This window comes from Hyperolius riggenbachi, chromosome 1 (assembly GCF_040937935.1).
Source record: "Hyperolius riggenbachi isolate aHypRig1 chromosome 1, aHypRig1.pri, whole genome shotgun sequence".
Classification (NCBI taxonomy): Eukaryota; Metazoa; Chordata; class Amphibia; order Anura; family Hyperoliidae; genus Hyperolius; species Hyperolius riggenbachi.
Genome location: NC_090646.1, coordinates 469,947,352 through 469,964,221, shown reverse-complemented (window position 1 = coordinate 469,964,221; position 16,870 = coordinate 469,947,352). Strand labels below are relative to the sequence as shown.

At 41.0% G+C, this 16,870-nt stretch overlaps 1 protein-coding gene across 2 annotated transcripts in view; it reads right to left on the bottom strand.

Annotated features, from left to right (window-relative positions):
• The window catches only part of MTMR3 (myotubularin related protein 3), a 100,144-nt gene that overhangs the window by 35,498 nt on the left and 47,776 nt on the right, over nt 1–16,870 (bottom strand). For both annotated transcript variants that reach the window (XM_068240427.1, XM_068240435.1), the window contains exons 2-8: nt 11,194–11,258; nt 9,004–9,083; nt 8,828–8,917; nt 8,220–8,336; nt 3,999–4,081; nt 2,374–2,540; nt 750–846 (exon numbers count right to left, since the gene is read on the bottom strand). In XM_068240427.1, the coding sequence (XP_068096528.1) occupies nt 750–846; nt 2,374–2,540; nt 3,999–4,081; nt 8,220–8,336; nt 8,828–8,917; nt 9,004–9,006 (557 nt within the window). In that variant the 5' untranslated portion in view covers nt 9,007–9,083; nt 11,194–11,258. The remainder of the gene's footprint in view (nt 1–749; nt 847–2,373; nt 2,541–3,998; nt 4,082–8,219; nt 8,337–8,827; nt 8,918–9,003; nt 9,084–11,193; nt 11,259–16,870) is intronic.

The following is a 16,870-nucleotide window of genomic DNA, read 5'->3' as shown; positions in this document are numbered from 1 at the left end:
TTAGAGGGCAAAAACCAGGGGAAAAAAAAAATATACATACTAAACCTGGTGCGTCCATATTCCAGGAGCGTCTTGTACATGTTCTAGCCCAAATGGTGTCCTAGTGTATCCCCATGTGTCCAGCGTGTCTGCCCCATGTGTCCAGCGTGTCTGCCCCATGTGTCCAGCGTGTCTGTCCCATGTGCCCAGCGTGTCTGTCCCATGTGCCCAGCGTGTCTGTCCCATGTGCCCAGCGTGTCTGTCCCATGTGCCCAGCGTGTCTGCCCAGCGTGTCTGCCCAGCGTGTCTGCCCAGCGTGTCTGCCCTGTGTCCAATATGCCCCCCATGTGTCCGGCTTGTATTGACGCGTCATTAATACAAGCCGGACACAAGAGCGAGAAGTAGCGTGGAGACCGATGTCTGCATTCACCGATGGCGCTTGGAAGGTAAGCTGCCGCCATACATTCCAGCACAGGGGGGGCCAGGAAAGACGAGGGGGAGGGAGAGGAGGCTAGCGGGGGGTAGCGCGGAGGCAGGGAATCCCCAACATGGCGGCGGGTCGGCCGTTCGTATCGGCGGGCGTTAAGTTGGGGATTCCCTGCCTTTGCCGTATAAGACGCAGGGACTTTTTCTCCCCATTTTTGGGGGAGAAAAAATGCGTCTTATACGGCGACAAATACGGTATGTATTGTGGAGCTTTAAGTAAAACAAAAATAGACCTCTGACAAGTGAAAGAAATACCGTAGTTTATCTAAGATGGTCTCATTTACCTGAATTTTTCATTGATATTAGAAATTCTCCAGGCATTAGCCATGTCAAAACCCATCCGTTCAACTTCATTCTTAAAGCGTGAGATAACATGATCACCTATTGGAAAGATAATGTTAGTAGTAAGTCCATTTGCATGAAAAATGAATTAAAAAAATAAATCACCAAATATGAGGGAAAGTCAGGGAGGTCCAGTCCTCCATGCTTTCACTCTGCAATGGTAAAAACTGGAGCACTCCAACATTTAGTGTTTTTGTACAATCTTCACACTGTATTATACAACATTTTTATTTACTCTCCAGGAAATACAAGTACTACAGTACAAATTAATATTTTATAATTAGTTGGTGGTGAACTAGTAAAACAGGTAAGTTTTACTGCTGTGCAACAATGATTATATAAACAGCATATACTGCCTAACCATAGCTCCAGCTCCTAACTTTATCACAGGAACAGTTCATGGGCTAATATAATAATATAGTTTAAAGGGAACCTAAACTGAAAGGGATATGGGTGTTTCTTTTTAAACAAAACCATTTGCTTGGCAGTCCTGCTGATCTCTTTGGCTGCAGTAGTGGCTGAATCACACACCTGAAACAAGCATGCAGCTAATCCAGAGCACCTGATCTGCATGCTTGTTGAGGGGCTGTGGCTGAAAGTATTAGAGACACAGGATCAGCAGGTTAGTCGGCAATTGGTATTATTTTAAAATGAAAAATCCATATCCTTCTCAGTTTAGGTTCCCTTTAAGTTATTGCAAAACCAATACTTTTCCTACGTCAAAATATGCCAATGACACAAGAAGGTAGGGCATTGTACAAATATGATCCATTAATGTGAGAACATTTTTATTTGGAAAGTTGTTACTTTGTCCAGATACAGGTTTTTATATGCATTTAAAAGAACAGTATTTTAAATAATACATGAAAAGGTTTTATAAAAATGCTTAATCCCGGTTGTACTGATGACGTGACACTGTCAGCAAGTAAACTCAGAATTAAATCTATTGGAAATCTGCAGTAACCTCCACCTGCCAGGCACCCCAGGTCTCCTGCATGTAATGTGTAACACACACACTGGCCTATGAAGCATACCTTCTATGTACCGCATGCTTTACTGTATGTGTCACCACACACACGTAATGCAACATTGATGTGTCATGCCTCAAAGAATTTCCATCTAATCTACAGCCGGACTTCAGGAAATTAGGTAACAAAGTAACTTATAAAACAAAGAAATGACTAACAGAATCCTGTTTAAAATAAATACATTAAAAAAAAAAAAAAAAAGGGACTCCAGCATGATTTCTCAATATCGGGTTTTCTGTAGGAAGATACAGTACATTGCCTACTGGATTTAAAGACTTATTTATTTGTTTGATCTGTTGTAAGTAGAATCCTCAAATGAGTCAAGCAATGGTCCATATTCTACTCAGTTCAAGTTTAAAGATTATGGCAACATGTCAGGGAGGAGCATGATCATCAAGATGTGAGTTTAAACAAAAGCCCCAACTTCTGGTGTCTGAGCATGTACTTACTATACAACTACTGTATTTTCAAGCGGGATACATATATATTATAGGGTGATTAAAGGTAGCAGGTGTCATGCGATAAACATCATACACACCAGGGCGGCACAAGTCCCCGTGTTGCTCCTTCTCACTGGCATAAACTTCCATGCACCAAGCGTGATAAGCAAAGGAAAAAAGATCTTCAATGCGGCTTGGTGGACGTAAGGCTGCATTGAGACGCTTCTGCCATTCTTGGACTTGCTCAGAGTTGGAAAACTGACTCCTGGAAAGGGACAAACGGTAGTTATACCAATCAATACTTTTTTTTTTTTTTAATACTTTATAGAAGTCGGCGTCCTAGAAATAACAGTGTTCTCCATCTTCCCATCCCCTTATCACCACATTGCCTATACCGGCTGCTCATTTTTTTTTTAAAAGGACACCTGAAGTGAAAGTGATGCAGAGGCTGCCATATGTATTTTCTATTAAACAATGCACATTGCCTGGCACATCATGTGATTCTGACTGGATTAGCCCCATGCTTGTTTCAGGTGTGTGATGCAGACTGCTTCAGCCAAATAGATCAGTAGGACTGGCAGACAACTGATACTGTTTAAAAGGAAATAAATATGGCAGCCTGTATATCCCTCTTACTTTAGGTGTGCTTTATAGTGGACCTGAATGCAGGACAGAAGGAAAACGGAGAACTGCAACCAGTTTGTATTTAGAGAGTTTAGACGGTCTGATTTCCACTCATTTGTGACTAATCACAATTGTCATTTGATCTAAGCAGTACCTAGCTCAGGAATCTCTGCTGCCAGAGCAGCTAATTTATAAACACAGGATGTTAACCCTATGTCTGCTTCCATGAAAGCAGGAAGTAGACACTGCAAATGTATTGCAGGATTTGTATCAGCTGTAAGCTCAAAGGACTTATGTTTTTTCTTAAGTTTATTTGCTGACTATATGCTGTGCATGAAATAACACTGAGCTGACGCTTGATATGCATTGTTCTGACCTGATCTTTTCTAAATCGACAAAGTCAGCAACTGGTGTCATGCACAAGACATACACTCAAAATATAAATTTAATATACCGGCTGAACTGTATGGACAAATGTCTTTCTTCAACTATGTGTTGGATAATTCCACAAAACACCTAAGCAATATGCTTTCCACAAAGCTATTAAGTACAACCCTCTTTCTTAAAGTGCAAACTGAAGGATACCCCCATGTGTATGGTATTATTCCTCTCCTTCCATTCTAATCACTATAGTGCAATAATCCCTTCTACCCTTATATCAAGACCCAGACAAACCCAAATTGTCAAGGCAGTCCACCACAGCTTGAACAAGAGGGAAACCTATGCAGGTAAAGGGAGGGGAAGGGAGGGAGAGAAAGGGAGGGGAAGGGAGGGAGAGAAAGGGAGGGGAAGGGAGGGAGAGAAAGGGAGGAGAAGGGAGGGAGGGGAAGGGAGGGAGAGAAAGGGGGGGAGGGGGGAGAGGAAGGGAGGGAGGGGAAGGGAGGGAGGGGGGAGGGGAAGGGAAGGAGGGGGGGTAGGGTTGGAGGAGGAGCTACTAAGCCATGTATAAGTGGCAGCATTCTATCTACTACTTTTACTTCACTTTAGGGAAATGCAATGTGAGGTTAAATATAACACAAACTCAAAAATGAGTCAGATCGTATATAAAACATGCAATGTTCACATAAAACCCAAGAGATCCTAGAGAAAAAAAGGTTACCTGATGACTTTGCAGTCCTTACACGTCAGATGGAGTTGGAAGGGATCCCGACATTCTACAGATTCTATCAGTTGCAGAGGTACCTGAAATGAAGATCCGATACACAGCTTTATTCTTTTGTAGAATGTATTAGTTTACTGCAAAATAAAGGTAAAATGTATTGTAAACTTTTCCTAAAAGCAGATATCCGCAGGTAATTATAACTTTGCCTTACAGGAGGACCACTACAAAACCTAGGTATTGCTAATCAGACTACAGGCTTTGATTTCCAGCTGGAATCAAAACAAACATTGATTTGTAAAAAAAAAAGTGCAGATCCGAGTCTCTAAATAACCAGGTTTTCTGGTCACTGGGCTTATGCACTACCCCTTATTTAGCAATTTCCCTCACACACAATTTAGGATTTAAGAAGCCAAATCTTCCTAACACCTGGGGACCCACTAGCAGTTATTTTCTAAACGATTGTGATTTGAAAAGCTCTCCCTAATGTAATGCTGTGGGTGACTAGAAGAGGGGAGAAAAAAAAAATCCCTCAAGTTGGGTAACACACATAGTATTACATTAGCAAGAGCATTTCAAATCAGAAGCATTTACAAGCATGCTGCTAGTGAGCGCTTCTTTGGTGTTGGATGAATTACACTTCTTAAAGCTGAAAACTGAAGCAGGAGGGATATGGAGGCTGTCATATTTATTTCCTTTTAAGCAATACCAGTTGCCTGGATATCCTGCCGATCCCCCTCCTCTAGTACTTTTAGCCATAGACCCTGAACAAGCATGCAGCAGATCAGGTGTTTCTGACATAACTGTCAGATCTGACTAGATAAGCTGCATGCTTGTTTCAGGCGATTTAGACAGACTACTGCAGCCAAATAGATCAGCATGACCGCCAGGCAACTGTTATTGTTCAAAAGGAAATATGGCAGCCTCCACATCCCTCTCACTTCACTTTAAATCTTTTTGACTTTAGAGGTAATGCGTACAACAAAAACTGTGGCATATAGAACTGCATGGCAGTGAATATGTGTAAAATGTGATGCAGAGCTGGATAATATACCCTTCATTTTCATAATAACTCTACAATAGCTACCAGGGCTGTGGAGTTGGAATCGAGGAGTTGGAGGTCTCAATAAACTGAGGAGATTGAGTCGGATGATTTTTGAACCAAATCCATAGCCATAGCCGACTAAGGAGTCGGAGCAATTTGGGGTACTTGGAGTCGGAGTTGGTAGTTTCATAAAAAGTCAGAGTATTTTTGTACCGACTCCACAGCCCTAATAGAAACATTTAGAAATGTTTAAAAGAAAGCATGTGTATGCAGCGTAACTAAGTACTAGACACACACACACACGTGATTGATGTTGCCCAAAGGGTATCAGGAACCGATCCCTCAGGCAACATCGCTGGTCCAAGGCTGTACAGACACGGTGTCAGCTTTAGAGATGACCCCACGTTCCGTTGCTATGCGGGGGAGGCCAACGGAGCAGCGCAAATGTGACGTTACACTGCGGGTGGGGCAAGCAGCGAGAGGACCGGTATTGGCTGTCGTTTGAGCAAGGTGAACCACCTGGTGGATCGCTTGTTGGGCGCTATACAAGCCGGATTATAAGCTGAGGCAGTCTTTATTGGCTAGCGTGTGTATGAGCCTTTGATAGAGCTTTCAAACCAAAGTAACATTCACTTCCTTGTAAAAAGCAGGCTGCTAAGCAGATAGAAAAGATAGAAAGAATTTTGATCCTACAGAAATGTCACTGTTTTAGTGTACAGCCCCCTCTAGTGATCAGAGAAATATTAACGGTTTTGGCTATGTTCTCACTGTAGCGTGAAAGTCCCCCCCCCCCACCAATAAAAAAAAAAAAATCATACTTTATTTTTCTGATTGGCGAAAATTCCCATGTAAATTTGTATGCATTTTTATGCAAATTTTCATATGTGGAAATTCGCATTAGTCAAATTTAACATAATCTGCCTAGTAACAGCTTAATCATGAGTGCTGACAACTTCCTGTAACTATGCATTTAATGTGAATAGTCTCGCAAATAAAGCAACAATTCGCATTGCTATCCGATGCCATTGCAAACCATTATACGCGAATCGTGGCCGAAACGCCTAAAATGAAGCGGGACTTCTTTTTCCCGCATATAAACGCTTACAAAAATTAGCTTTAAAAGCTCATTCAGATCATTTAGTGCAGATGGCTGAGCGATCCGAACACAACACATACAATCGCACGTCATCTGCGCTACGCTGAAGATCCCATTCAATACAGTGAATTGGATCTATGCTGCGATTCCTGAAAATGCATGCATTGTGCGATGGTGCATCGCTCAGCGCATATGATGGGAACGGTAGAAGGGCTATCTATGCCCTTCTACCGTTCTTGTGTGTTGCACACTATACATGCTGCCAAAATGCGCACGGCAGCATATATAGTCTGAACGAGGCCTTAATGGAAACGGACCCATTCACCAACATTTGTTGCTAAACTAATGCAAATTTTCTATGTGAAAAATCTAATACAAAACGCACAAGTGGAAACCTAAATAAGTTTATAAAAAAAAAAAAGTATTCATAGACATGGTAGATGAGGACAGCAGAAAGAAGTACAGCCAGGAAGTCTATCTCTGCCCATAATGCTGCTCTCCTGGAAAGTGTCATTAAAACAGTAGGAGGCATTTTGTCTACAATTTAAAAAAAAGATGCGCTGATGGATTACTTTATCAAGTAACTGTCAACAGTCACTTAGGATGCAGTCTTCCCAAACATCCTTGTCCTATAGTGTGAAAAGAACCTTTCCACACTATAGGACAAGGATCTTTGGCTTTCAACAATTTAGTACAATTGGTTACATTTTTTTTTTACATTTAAAAATCCTTAATGTGTTGTTCCCTCAGCAAGTCAGGTGGAATTGATGGCGAAATAACTTAACTGGGTGCACCCAGTCACCTTATTAAAAAGTTTTAGGTTAGGCCCCATTTACACTTAATCAGTTGGTGCGCGTTTGTACGAGTTTTTTCCATAGCAGTGCATTGGGAACAAGATTTCAGTTAAAATGCGTTAAGTGTGAGAGGTGCTATAGGAAAACATAAGCATTACTTTAAAAAACTTTTTTTTTTTTCAGTTATAACTGAGAGCAACTGATTAAGTGTCATGGCTGTGTTAGTCTTTTTAATCTTCCTCATTGCCCTGAAGCCCCGTTTACAGCCATCTGACAAAGACAGCCAACCTCTTTCCTGTTACCAGACCCACGAGAGAGGAAACCACGGAACAGAATAAAATTGAAATCTCCCTCTTTCCAGGAGCAGAGAGTGTAAATATTCAGGTTCCCCTGGGTGCAGGGTACAGTCCAACACCATTCCCTGCCGCGGACTGTTGGAGAGCCTAGATACCATTGCATCTTATAGCAAAGCTTCAAAACAAGAACATGTCGTTTGGACTAAGTTTGTGACTTATGTGGGTAGAGTTAAAGCATAAAGGATAGTGCTATATAGCATGAACTAATTCCCGCAGGGCAACCGCTTTGCGGTATTAGTTTTTGACCCTGCAAAGTTTGGCATGCCAAAGCAATTGCATTTTTGCATGAGTATGCCTCATAAGCCATTTTAGCCAGATTTGCACAGCCAGACTTGTAAGGGTTAAGCTTGGTGTAGAGCACGCATACATTTTCTTGTGGTTAAGAGTTAAAGCATAGCCTGTAGGTGGTCAATCTGCTGTATATTCAGATTTTGAATATTTCCATTGTAGAATAAATTCTCAAATGCAAAGATTGCCATGACAAGGCACTGTGGCTTTCTTTAGGTTTGTAGACACGTGCAATGGGTCTCTTTTCAATTAATCTGAGACTGGTGTGTTTGCAAACTCACTGAAAGTCGCAGCTGGTGTTCCTTTTTGGTTTTTCAATTGTTTAATATAGCAGGTTCTCTATATTGCTCTCTATATTACTTATGTAAACTTATGCAAACATTTGTAAATTCTAAAGAAATTGTTTTATATCAAAGGATTGCATATGCCATCAATGCAACTACTATACAACTTTTTAGACAGCGTAGCCAATATTACATTTAGGTGTCTCATCCAGGTCCCTGACATCATTTGGAATGTTGGTCCTGGAATTCCATGTACACCATTAAAAAAGAGGAGCCTGACAGAGGAACTATATAAACCTAAAAGTCTGCAAATGTTTACATCTTTAATTAAATAAATTTGCTAGAATGGAAAGCATACATTGATAAAGGACTCCTTGTACTTGATGTTCAGACGATAGTTGGACAATGAAATGACTGCATCCTCTGCTCGACCAACAAACTCTGTGCTTTCTCCATGCAGTTCCTGGTAAGGAACCTGAATAAAAATAGAACAGAAACAAAATCAGAGCATGCATGGGCTGGTCACATGACCAAACATGCATGTGCAATTTAAACTTAAAATGGTCATTAGGTAGAGTGGGGAATGGCTGGAACCGGTCAGGTCTTTTCTTACGGTCAGTGTTCTATTCCTGGTAATAGAATATCACATGCACTTTGGTGGACTCTTGTCAGGGATGTATGGAGTGATGCACTCCAGGGAGGAGAAATAGACATCAACTCATAACAATCAGAATCAGATTTATTTCGCCAAGTGCCACACCCAGAGTTATTTGCGGTACACACAGGCAATTTGAACAGTGATTCAAGAGTTGCTGTGAGAGGAAACCTCCCCAGATGGCAAAACACCTGGTATTACACTAGACAAAGTTGTAACCATTTCCTAATCAACATGTAGACTATATGATACAAGTGGAACGATTAGCAACTTTTTTTCAACTAAGAATTATATGTGAAAGTACCAATTACCTGAAGGTTTTCATCTTCACGGATCAGTTGTTTACGTGGGAAAATCTGATTGGCTTGGATACACTCTAAACTGCTCTGACTTTCATCATCCTAAATAAAAAAGAAGCAAATGACTGTTAAACAAGAATAATATTTTGAAGTCTTCGTTGGCTGTATCCAGGCCCCAAACATCTCACCATGTTTATCTATGACAGATATGGAAGGCAACGGTGGATGACTGCTCTCCTTTGAAGCCTCTCCACCAAACCAAACACACCTTAACGGAAAAAGAAATGTTAAGCCGTCATTTAGTTTAGGCAATGAAACTTAAAATGTGATTATCGTAAAAACATGCATTTTTATACACTATGATTTATGATATACTACCATTTGAAAAAGGTTAAATACTGAAGAAATTCAAGCAAACATGGACTTAAATTACTTGCTCATTTCCCATTATATGGACACATTAAAAATGGTACTGCAATTTCAAGTCATTAGCAATGTCATTTCAAAAGCTTGCAGTACACCAAGTCTTTTGGCACCTCATTTAGTTTGGGCTGTTTTTTACATCTATTTTTTGCATTGCGGTGGAAATGCAATGCTGCATTCCCATCGCAAAAAAATGACAAACATATGACCCTGCAGCAGGGAGCGCAGACAGAGTCATACGTATAGCCCTGCCCAGCCCCCCACCATCACCTCCCGCTCAGTGACGTACTCCCTGCTGGCCATCTTTGGGATTCTCATCGATCCACACTCCGTCATTTACACTACGCACCTAGCTCATAGACTACCATTACCGATGTACTGTGCGGTAAGCGTGGTGCTTGCGGTAACGTGCTGTTGCCCTTGTGTCAGATCAGACACTTCTGGTGCAGTGCAAGGGACTGCAGTAAGTGTGAAATTCTTCATAGATGTGCATTGCTTTTGCAGCCCCTTGTGGCAAAATAGGTTTACAAGGCAGATTTAGCCTTCAAGAGTAAAAAGCGGCCTAAAAGGACACCAGAATGATGAGAGATATGGTGACTGCCATATTCATTCTCTTTTAAAGACCACCTCCAGCAAAAAAAAAATAAAAAAAAAAAATGAAGTTTTCATCTGGTACATCATAGTGGATAGAAAAGACTCACATTTATATCTGTAAGTAGCACTTCCTTATTCCTCCTGAAGCTGAAGCATTGTGCACTCTTCAGCCTCCCCCGCCCCTCCCTCTCTTGATCTCTGCCTGCCTGGTCAAATTATTTCTTTGATCACAAATTGTAGTACAGAGAAGAGACAGGAAAACTGCAGCTGCCTGTCTTATTATGTTTGTTTGCTATAATTCTTATTTCAGATGTCTGTCTGTGTGCCTAGGTTAGATCACATGGACATGATGGGTGGAGTTATGACATCAATCACCCAGCATCCTTTGCACCTATGGTTTGGAATTTTTAAAAAAATAAAAAAAAATAAAGAAGGCCAGGACCCAATTTCACACTCGGGGCGGGGATTTCAAGACCATATGTGGAATATGGACCCTGGGGGTGAGTTGCATGGTGTCCTGCCAATCTGTCATGTATCAGCAGTGTCTGAATCACATACCTGAAACAAGGGTTCTTTTCCGTTAGCCGGGTGCATCCACTAGGTGGCAATAAAACTCCACCAGAGTTAATTCTTTCCCTACTATCCATGGCAGCCTGGAGGGGGAATAGTAATTAACGCCACCTAGTGGTTGCGCCCAGCTAACTGAATAGTACCGAAACAAGTATGCAGCTAATCCAGTCAGACTTCAGTCAGCTAGCACATCTAACATAATTCTTTATTAGTTTTGTATAAAAAAAAAAATAAAAAAAAAATAGCCAATGTTCCGGAACCATGTAGGGCTCCTTTATCAACCACGAGACCACCCGTTAACGCTGTATGGAGGGGAGGTGGGGGAACCACTAGACACCAGGGAAGGCTATATGGGATAGGGAGGGGGCACTAGACCACCAGGAAAGGAATATGGGGATGTGAAAAGTAGCAGCCTGACTTTCTACCCTAGGTTTATACTTGAGTCAAACAAATACCTGGGGTCTGAATGAGTACCTCGGTTTATACTCTGATCGTTTATATTCAAATATATTACGCCAATTATTGGTTTAGAGCTATTAAAAAAGGGTGTTATAGCAACAAATTAATATTAAACTAAGAATTTGTTTCATCATAAAAAAAAAAAAAAAAAAAAATTATCCAAGCGCAACTGAAAAAGTTTTCCTGCAGGTTCGGCTTTGTGAAAAATCGTTGGCCCATCATGTACTGTTGAACTCTTAATGTGGCACTGCATTCTTCATGACATAATTTACATCCTGTATCGCAGCACTTGCAAAAGAGAAATAACTAAAACAAATAAGCATCTTACTCACCTGAATGAAAGGATGTCCCTGCTGGGAAGTGAGCTCTCAACCTTCAATACATCTTATCACTGGATCTGTAAACACAAAACATTGTTGTCAGGAATAGTAATCTGTCAAAATAACATTCATATTACCAATTACATTCTCACTACATATCACTGAAGATCAATGAATTTGGCCAATGCGACTGCAGATAAAAATCACCGAATTCTTTGCAATGTTAGGTAATCCTAAATATAGTTGTGCTATATTTTTCCTTAGGTTTTGCTAAATCTGCCCCTTAATGTTTGCTGCCTGGGTTTGCTTAACAGCACATTGTAATGCAGTCTTGATTGGGGAAAATATTTTCATACGGTTCAGCTTTAAAGAGACTAACACATTTTTCAGCCTTATTTCTTCTATCCTATAAGTTTCTATACCTGTTCTAACGTGGTCTGTCTTACATGCAGCCTTTCCTAGTTGCACAGTGGCTGTATTATCTCTGTTCTATAATCTAATCTTCTTTCCTCTGACAGCTTTGTCGGGCTCAGGCACTCAGGCTGGAATTTGCTGCTCTGCTTGTGATAGGATATAAGCTATACACACCCTCTCCACGTCCCCTGCAGCCATGTCTTTTGTTTGTAAACACTGCCTAAAACTGGCAATTACAAACCAGAATCGCAGCAGGGAGTGGCAGAAACAGCACAGAGGAGCCCAGGAGAACATAATAAATAGAATGATATGCTTTTTATTGTAAGGATTTTAGAGTACAGATTCTCATTAAACTAGAGTGACTGCTCACATTCACAAAATGAAAACACCTGCTACAAATGTCTGACTGTGCGACAGGTGTACAGAATTATCACACAGGTTAGCAATCTATACAATGCATCCCTTTACATGCAGCCAACATGTCAGAGTAAAGATCATCGGATTCCTTATGCTTGCTTGTTTGGGAATGAACAAGGTGGCAGTGTTTGCAAAAATAAGGACTGGATTGCCTGAATAGTAGAAAATGGCCAGCCTGACACTGACAGTATATTTGGGGGTGGTAAACTCTAGGAACCCAGAAGTATGGTAGTACATGCATGGGAAAATACTGATGTAACACCAATGAATACAAGAAGTTTTAAATCATCACCAATGAATACAGTAATGGTTTCTGTTCACAGAAGGTACGGATTTACATTAAAATAATGGCACTATCGCCACTGACTGCATTTTCATGGAAGAGAAAAAAAGAAAAAAAAAATGGTTCTTTACCCCTTCTCTTCTAATCCTTGAATACGTTATGTATATAGAGCACCTTTGAAGAGGGGGTGGGGGGTTTGGGAAACAAACACCACAGAAAAATAAATAAATGAAATCCATTACCTGCACTGCATTCCCCACAGCCCCTCATTTTACTGCTTTTTACACAGCTCAGTTCACATGGTAATTTAGCATATACATTTACAGTATTAAAAAAAAAAAAAAAAAAAAAAAAAAAACAGAACAAAAAAAACAAACCATATAGATAAGGGTGAGTTTACACATGTACTAGTACATTTCAAATTAGACTATTCTGAAAAGTTAATTTCACTATTTCAATTCAAAAAGTGAAACGGTTTCATTACACAAAATGATATTTCAATCATTGTTTCTTATGTTGTAGATTATGGTCTACAGCAGGGGTGCCCACACTTTTTCGCCTCGCGAGCTACTTTAAAATTCGCCGAGGTCAGGAGATCTACCGATGTTTCAAATGCACCCATTCTCCCCCCCCCCCCCCCCCCCCGGAAATGTAGTTAGGTATAGGTCCCTTCAGTATAGGTTGGCCGGGCATAGGTCCCTTCAGTATAGGTTAGCTGGGTATAGATCCCTTCAGTATAGGTTAGCTGGGTATAGGTCAGCTGGGTATAGGTCCCTTCAGTATAGGTTAGCTGGGTATAGGTCCCTTCAGTATAGGTTAGCTGGGTATAGGTCCCTTCAGTATAGGTTAGCTGGGTATAGGTCCCTTCAGTATAGGTTAGCTGGGTATAGGTCCCTTCAGTATAGGTTAGCTGGGTATAGGTCCCTTCAGTATAGGTTAGCTGGGTATAGGTCCCTTCAGTATAGGTTAGCTGGGTATAGGTCCCTTCAGTATAGGTTAGCTGGGTATAGGTCCCTTCAGTATAGGTTAGCTGGGTATAGGTCCCTTCAGTATAGGTTAGCTGGGTATAGGTCCCTTCAGTATAGGTTAGCTGGGTATAGGTCCCTTCAGTATAGGTTAGCTGGGTATAGGTCCCTTCAGTGTAGGTTAGCTGGGTATAGGTCCCTTCAGTGTAGGTTAGCTGGGTATAGGTCCCTTCAGTATAGGTTAGCTGGGTATAGGTCCCTTCAGTATAGGTTACCTGGGTATAAGGCCGGTTTCTTCCTGCGGCGGCGTCCAGGTATTCACTCCCTCAGCCGAGGCTCCGGTGGGCAGCGTGAATGGAGTTGCTCTGCTCCCCTGATTGGCTGCGCGCCTCTGCTCCCCTGATTGGCTGCGTGCCTCTGCTCCTTCGCAATCAGGGGCCAGCAGCAGAAACTGCGTTCTACAGCTGCTGGCTGCTAAATTCAATGGGACGCGGCCGAGAGGCCGCGATCTACCGATCAGGCGGTCTCGATCTACCGGTAGATCGCGATCGACCTATTGGGCACCCCTGGTCTACAGGTAATGAAAACCCCAAATTCAGTATCTCAGGAAATTAAAAGATAGTGAAAATTCAATTTTGTTATCTGCAGATGTAGTTCATGCTTCAAGAGCCACCACACACAGACATACTGTATGCAGGACATGGGCTACAACTGTTGCATTCCTTGCGTCATCCCACTCCTGAACCAGATACAATGTCAGAAGTGTCTTACTGAGGCTGATCACTTCCTGAAGCAGTAATTTATGGAAAAGAATCCTTGACCTAATAGTGAGTATGTACATGGACATACCTTTCAGTAAGCCAACATTTCTGTATAAAAAAAAAAAAAAAACTCAAGGTTTTCATTCTCATATGAACGCATCTCAATATATTAAAATATCTTTCAGTAATTCAATAAAAGAAAAAAAAAAAAAAATGTTTTTTTGAATTCTCATCCCAGTGAATGTGAATACGCATTTCAAAATGGAAATGCTGCGAAAAAGGCCAAAGGCCCTAATCTATGTAGAAGAAGGGTAAACTGAGTGAATACACTTTGAATGGACAATTAAGCTCATCCCTCACTCTACATACATAGAAGTGGTAAGATTGGTAAGCTTTCTTGGTCTGTGATTCAGACTGCATGATTGACCACGACTCGTTGCTCTGTGGGATAATTTTCAAATACATCTGCATGAACTCGTTTCATTGCTATTGGCAACAGCTTGCAAAGGCTGTGTGTTCATCTATGCTTGCTGCTTGACTCCTGAGCACTTATATGTGGCATCTACCATTTTGTTCCTATGACCTGGGATAAACCACACGTGGACAGTGCCTTATACCCTAAAGGACAACCGAGGTGACATGCGACATGATGGGATAGATGTATACGTATAGTGCGTATACACAAATAACTAGGCTGTGTTCCTTTTTTCTCTGCCTGAGAGAGTTAAAAATCAGGTATGCAAGTGACAGTTTCTGTCTGGGTCGGGACCGGGTTAGAATGGGTCAGACTATAGCATAACCCTCACCGATTAGTAATTACAGCTATAAAACACTTTCCTGTCAGTAAATAGTGTCTAGGAGCAGGAAAGAGATAAAAAGGGTCAATTCATAGATTTGAGCTCGAGCATACTTCAATGAAGGCGTCATTGAGTACAGAATGAAACAGTAAAAACTTGGAAACTAGATTTAAATATAAAACTGAGGGATATCTAAAAAAGTCATATTTAGGAGAAGGAGGATGGATATAATGTTTTTTCTGATCAGTTTATTTTCACCTTGGATGTCCTTTAATGGGCTGTGGCAAAGGAACATTCATGTAACAGGTGGCTGAGGTTTTGACACATTGGCCTCAAGTCACTATGCTTATCTCCTGCCTTTAATAATGTTTCTAGAGTTATCACCATGGTGATGAGGCATGTAGTATTCAGGAAACACTTTACCCCAGGCAAACCTAAAGTTAACTCTTCTGTCTTTAAGTTAACTCTTCAATCCTTAAAATAACTCCAGAGTTAAAGACAGGCTGTTTATTAACTGCGTGTGAAAATAACTACAGAGGAGGTAACTTAAGGAATGAAGAGATAAGATAACTCTCTCACTGTGTGGAGGTACGTTTTCTCTTGCCTTATTATCTCCAGCATGATCTTAGTGAAATGAGGCCAGTATGACATATAATGAGCAGTGCTCATCTTGCCGCCAGCCCCTCCCCCCCCATCCCTTCATTTTTTTTTCTGTACAACTAGATTGTATCATTAGTGGGCACCTTAATCTGCTCGCTGATATATTTTAATAATATAATACTGATACTAAATACTGATAACAGTACATTTATATACCGATACACCAAAATGCTCTATTTTTCCTCCACAATAGAACTGAATGTAACAGGAATGTTGTGCATATTCACATTGTTATTTTACACGTAACTGTCTCTGAATCCTGAAGAATAGTTTGGCAGTAATGACAGCAGCTTGAGCAATCTAGCCATGACACATTAGCATTCGTGGTTACATATCTTTTGTACAGAACAATTTACAAGATTTCTTTCCATATCAGCCTTCGTAAAAAAAAAAAGCTTGTCTACCTCGTTTTATGAGTTTCCAAATGACGATCATAAAAAGTCATTAGCCTAGAAGATGAAACAGTATAAAGGTTCTAAAGCCCTGTGAAGATAATGCTTATTCCACCCACACAGTAGTTTACCATTACCTTTATCTCCTGACAGTGAATTTCCATAGGTAAAGGCCATCACAGAGTCTTCCAACAAACTTTGGCCCCATTCACACTGCATACAATTTTTTTTTGTTTTTCTCAAGTGTGAAAATGCTTTAACAGTGACAGCCCATCTTAATCAATTGGCTTGTTGACATGTATTTCAATGTTCACACTTTGACAGACAGCTCTCTGCCTTTTACCAGAAACAGTATTTGTTGCTCCATTAAAATGTATTGCTAAGCTGCATCTTTATCCATAGGAAAACATACAACATGCAAAAAAACAAACAAAAAAAAAAAAACACCTTTCCAATTCCACAACTGGCAAACGTGGTGCCAATCAGGTGGCAGCACTAGAATGCATAAGAAAACAAAACATCCCGCTACAGGTCGGGAACTTCAGGCAATGTCCACATGAAGCACCTCACTGGAGAAAAAAATGATTATAACCACACTCAGGGCTGGTGCACACCAGAGCAGTTCTGAAGAGTTTTTTAAACCGCTCGCAGGGGGCTAATGAAAGTGAATGGGATGGTGCACACCAGAGTGGGTCGTTTTTTCCACAAGCACACTCAGGGGCTGCAGCATTTTTTAGATTTCTGAGGCGTTTCTGCCCCAATGTTAGAGTATAGGAAAGTTGAAAACCGCTCTGAAAAACGCTAGATCAGAGTGGTTTTCCAGGCGTTTTTGTTACAGAAGCTGTTCAGTAACAGCTTTACTGTAACAATATATGAAATCTGCTACACAAAAATGCTCCAAAAAAACGTCTCTAAACATGCCTAGAACTGCTCTGAAATCTGCTTCAAAAACCTCTAGGGTTTTGCAGATCTGCTAGAGGTTTTTGGTGTGCACTGGGCC